This window comes from Propithecus coquereli, unplaced genomic scaffold (assembly GCF_000956105.1).
Source record: "Propithecus coquereli isolate 6110/MARCELLA unplaced genomic scaffold, Pcoq_1.0 Scaffold57, whole genome shotgun sequence".
In the NCBI taxonomy this organism is placed as follows: Eukaryota; Metazoa; Chordata; class Mammalia; order Primates; family Indriidae; genus Propithecus; species Propithecus coquereli.
In genome coordinates this window covers 597157-602412 of record NW_012151618.1, presented here as the reverse complement: position 1 = coordinate 602412, position 5256 = coordinate 597157, and the positions used below count along the sequence as shown (strand labels likewise).

The window sequence follows — 5256 nt, the reverse complement described above, 5'->3', positions numbered from 1 at the left end:
AGAGGAACCCATTTTCCCTATTCTTTTAGCTGCCATGAAGGATTTGCTATAAATACTCCTAGCCTTTCCCCTAACCCTTTCATCCTCCCCACGTATGTGGATGGTAGGTGATATCCATTAGTCTACACTTCTCAATGGATGAGGGTTTGGAATCTTTTTTCTTTCCACTTGCCTGGAACGGTAAACGGCAAGGACCTGAGATACTCGTCTGCTCTGAAGACTCAAGCCGTCCCTGGGATTGGCTTCCAAGATCTAGACCGAGGAGCAGGGAGTGAGCAAGCCCAGTGTTGGCTCTCACACTAAGCTACATTCTACATCCCAGTGCTTATCAGTAACAGAGATAATATTTTGTTTTTCTACCTGCTTTATCATTTCTCAATTGGTTCAGACCATGGGTGACAAAGACAGGTATCAGCAAAGACCTCAGTGTAAGTATTTAAATTAAAATTCTAGAAAAATAAAGGCAAGAAGGAATGGGGTGAAGGAAATAGAAAGATAAAAACAAATAAAGACTATCCCATGCAGAAGAATTTTCAAAATGGCTTCAAAGTCACAGGTTGGGAGGGAGGAAAAGTGGGAGAAGAGGCAGGGGAAGAGATCCTGGAAAAGAACTGGTAAATAAAAACTTCAGCTATCACATTATCTGCTCAAGGTCACATCTGTATAAGTACTTGGTATCATGCTGGTGCTCTTCACTGATGAGAAGTGACTCACCAGGATGACAGAGGTTCTGAGCTGGGCATCTGCCAGCCCATGGGGCAAGATGGCTCAGAATGGACCCTCAAGATGTACAAGCCCTGCGGACACCAGCAGAGGGGCCGGTGCCATCTGGCCAACGTCTGAAATTGAAGCACAAAGGATGTTCTCCAGAAATGAAAGCTTACTTTAAGGTCACTTCTTGGGGGTGTGAGGAAAATAGATTACAACTAGAAATCTTTACATAAATGTTCAATCTGGGGCTGAATCTTTGAACAGGGAAAGGAAAAGTCATTAAGGCAGTGTAGGACATCTGTTTGAACAATCATAAGAGAAATATTGTACATTTATTATCCTTCTTGCAGATTAACCAACAATAATCACGAACTGAAATCCTCAGTTAACTCCATGCACATATGATCAAAGAGATCATGACACGTTAAAGACTTTGTTTTCAAAAATCAAATAATTTCCCAAGTGTGTGGGGCTCCTGGCTTCCTCCTTTAGTCTAATGCTCTTCATTTTAACTCATTTGAAGGCTGAAACTGAAACTGTCTATAAAGCAATTTCTCGAATAATTTTAAAAAAGGATGAATTAGGTTCCATACACTGTTCCCATTAAGAGAGAAAAATGAGTAGAGCCTTTTAAATAAAGTTTCGATGCAAATGGCAGGATTTCCTTTCTGTTTTTTGTATGTTTGTTTTTACCACAACATGGATGAGCCTAGAAGACATATGCTAAACAAATAAACCAGGCACAGAAAGACAAGTACTGTACGATCTCCCTTATATGTAGAATCTGAAATAGTCAAATTCACAGCAGCAGAGAGTAGAATGGTGGTTGCCAAAGGATAGGAGGAGGGAAAAGCAGGAAGATGTTGGCCAAAATGTACAAAGTTTCAGTTATGCAAGATGAATATATTAGCATGGTGACTATAGTTAGCAATACTGTACTGTATATTTGAAATTTGCTAAGAGGATAGATCTTAAGCATTCTCATCACATAAAAAAAGGAAAAAAGAAAGAAAGAAAAAAGGAAAAAAGACAGAAAGAAAAAAGGAAGAAAAAATGGTAATCATGTGAGGTGATGGATATGTTAATTAGCTCGACTGTGGTCATCATTTCACAATGTGTACATATATCAAAAGCATCAATTGTACACCTTAGGTATATACAATTTTTATATGCCAATTATACCACAACAAAGCTGAGAAAAAAAAAAGAGTTGCAATAAGAACTGAGGCTGAACTGGGTCAGCTCAGGGACACTGTCTGATTCATCTCCGTATCTGCACAAGGCCCTTTCCGGCACCTGTACGTAGCACATGTTCAATAGCTGTTTGTTGAACAAATAAATGAGCCCTCTGCTAATAAGAAGATTAAATTATCTAGAAACTTCACCTTTCCTGATTACCCTTTCCTAAATATTTCCATGACTAGTATTTCTCTTTCAAAAACAAAAATCAATGTGACCTGTTTTTCCCCAAGCCTGCAGCGTATGTCATTGAGGATTGCATCTAGAAATTGAAAACAGGAAGAAAAAAACCCCACCCACACGTTTCCTAGAATTACTATTTCTGCTCCACATGGTCAGAAAACACAGTGGTTACCTGAATCGATACTTTTCAGTAGTGCGTAGAAGTTTGGGAAATACTGGAGTTCCTCAAAGTTGTCTTCTCTGTAGGTTTTAGTTCTCCTTTCTAGGCCATTTGTCAAGGTTAAAGTGTTAGATACTGTTTCATCGTTTTCTCCATTAGTAAAACCATCTTGACTTGCTGCCACTGGAGTCTGTAGTGGGGAAAAAAAAAATCAATAAAAAATAAGCATTTTGTTACAACGAATGAAACTCCAGCTAAATTCTTTCCTCTGTGATGCCCTCGAATGTGAGGTGCAAGAATGCCTCCTCCTTTGCACGATCCTGCAGGTTCAAACCTATTTCTAGGCATGTGCACTCTAATCATATACAAAGGTCATTGGGGCTTAGAAAAAGGTGCTCTACCCTGAAGACCCTGGCTCCTGCCCAGGGGAAAATAGACAGGGAATTTCTAGGTTCCTGCTCTGGCCAAGTTCACCTCCATAAGTTCTCATAAGTCTCTCACAGAATCTACCAAGAGGGATGGTGCCAGGATACAGAAAAGCCTGTCATTATGTCTAACACCAGCAGAGAAGTTGCACTTGGGAATTTCTGGGTGACATTTTAAGGGCTGTCTGGATAGGTGCACAAGAACCTTTCTTTCAGACATCATCTTTGTTCAGTGCTCCCCATCTGAGTGAATGGTCCATTCTCCATTGAGTGAACTAGATAGAAATCTAGAAGCCTTTCTTTCCTCTTTTTCTTCCTTTCCCCCCTTCAATCCACTAGTAGTGTTGGCCCTATATTCAAAATTTATCCCATGTTTGTACATTTCTCTCTCTACTATCCCACTCTAGTCCAAGCAGCCTTCATTTCTCACCTTCCAGCTGGTACACCATCCGCCTTAAATCTATTCCCTACACCGCATCTTTTACATTGTAGCCAGTGTTATCTTTTTAACAATCTGAGCATGTAACTCCTTTGCTTAAAATCCTTCAGTGTTTTCCCATGGCTCTTACAATAAAGATCTGAACCATCTATGGCTCATGGGCTCTGCATGGTCTGGCCTGGGTCCATCTCCCCAGTTTCTTCTCTCTTTGTTCTTTCTGTGCCAGCCACACTGTCCTTGATTCAGTTGCTTGGATACTGCACACATCTTTTTTTACGTGCTGCCTCTCGTGTTCACCAGTTAACTCCTATTTGACCTTCAGTTCTAAGCCCAAGTTACTTCCTCAGGGAAGCGTTCCCTGAGCCTAAGTCCAGCACAGGATTCTTTTTTATGGGGTCTCATAGAACTGTGTTTCTTTCCTTAGAGCACTTAATGCAGTTGTAATGAAAATACATGACCGTTTAAAGACCACCTACCTCTTCTACTAGACCTTAAAGCTTCATAGGAACAGTGATTATATTTTTTTAAGGGAGCATGGTATTCCCAGTGCTTAGTGCACAGTTGGTATTCAGTAAATATTTGTGCAAGACCATTTCATTTGCGTTTCATGCACATTGATGCATTCAGAGAACATGAGTAAACAGATCAAGCTACATACGTGTTAGAGATGGGTGAATGGGAGTATGCTCCGGGAGTGAAGGAGGATAAAAATAGCTGTGTCAGTTTTAGTTCAAACTGGTGTGCTTAAGTGAAAGCCATGAGTTCTTTGATAAAGCTAGAAAGTTTTTTTAGAATAGATGAGTCTTCAGAAGCTGTTTAAAAAGATGGCAACTGGTGGCGACTGGAAGTGGGGAGAGCAAAGGTGAGTTTTTAGGCTAGTGAGTGAAAAATGCAGACCCAATTCCTATTTTCTAGCCTCTATAAAACAGAACCATATGCCTAGATACTCTTTCTTTGTATTTGAGACAGGATGTTGGAGGAGATGTGGATCCACGGGCCTGGGTGCTCTGGCGAAGAAAATCAAAGGAGATGTGAGGAATGCGATACCCTCCCACGGTGAGCTTCATCCAGAGTGTTAAAAAGAATCCAAGGTGAGCAGAAAGGTTTCCTTGGTTGATGCCAAGGAAAAGATGAAGAGGCAAGGAGTCCAGAAGGGGAAGGGAGGATAGAATGACTAGTCTGGGTGAAAGGTGACAGACAGGCATCCAAACCAACGAGAAGGGGAAGGAGCAGGCAGAAGAGCACAGCCTGGGACAGACAGGCAGCATCTGGCAGCTAGCTCGGGGGATGCGAAAGCCGGGGTGCAGAGGATCAGATCGACCCACTTCTTTCCGGGGGTTTGGGGACAAATGATGACATCTGCTGTGAGCAGATGTTGGATACCAAAAGAGTTGTAAGATACTTGGTTCCAGTACACTGGAACTGTACAAGTAGTTGTTATTATGTGATGTTATTTCACATAATATTATGTATCATTTTACTGTGTGGTGTATTATAAGATATAATCTTTACTATATAATAGAATATAACATGCAATCTTTTAGCTATTTTCAAAGTAGAGTTCACTTATGTCTTTTAACTTATTGGTATTTTATGAATATACTTTTTTTTGGGTAGAGATGAAGTCTCGCTATGTTGGCCAGGCTGGTCTTGAACTCCCAACCTCAAGTGACCCTCCTGCCTCGGCCTCCCAAAGTGCTGGTATCACAGACATGAGCCATAGCCTTAAACATAGCCATCAGCCTGAAACAGGCTAAAAATGCCACATACCTCAAATATTTTTTGGCACCAGGTAAGGTATTAATTACATACAGATACAAGCATATATACACACATACACACACATCCATTTGCACATGCATATACACACATACACAACATACACATGTACATACCACTTTCTCTGGTATTTTTCCAGCCTGATTCTCAGTCCTGACTGTGGGTTTATTGGGATCCTGTTCATAATTGTTGGCTTCCTTCGAGATTAATTTTTGTAAAACCTCTGCTACTTCATCTTCCAGTGTGTGTGCTTGGCTTTCTGTGATCTGTTAGAAAGAAGCAAAACACATAACTGCTATTCCCAGTCTTGTGACTTAAAA

At 40.8% G+C, this 5256-nt stretch overlaps 1 protein-coding gene across 1 annotated transcript in view; it reads right to left on the bottom strand.

The window, feature by feature from the left end:
* SCG3 (secretogranin III) overlaps nt 1-5256 on the bottom strand; it is a 40370-nt gene that overhangs the window by 27242 nt on the left and 7872 nt on the right. The window contains exon 6 of the mRNA XM_012658021.1: nt 2306-2483. Coding sequence (XP_012513475.1) covers nt 2306-2483 — 178 coding nt within the window. The remainder of the gene's footprint in view (nt 1-2305; nt 2484-5256) is intronic.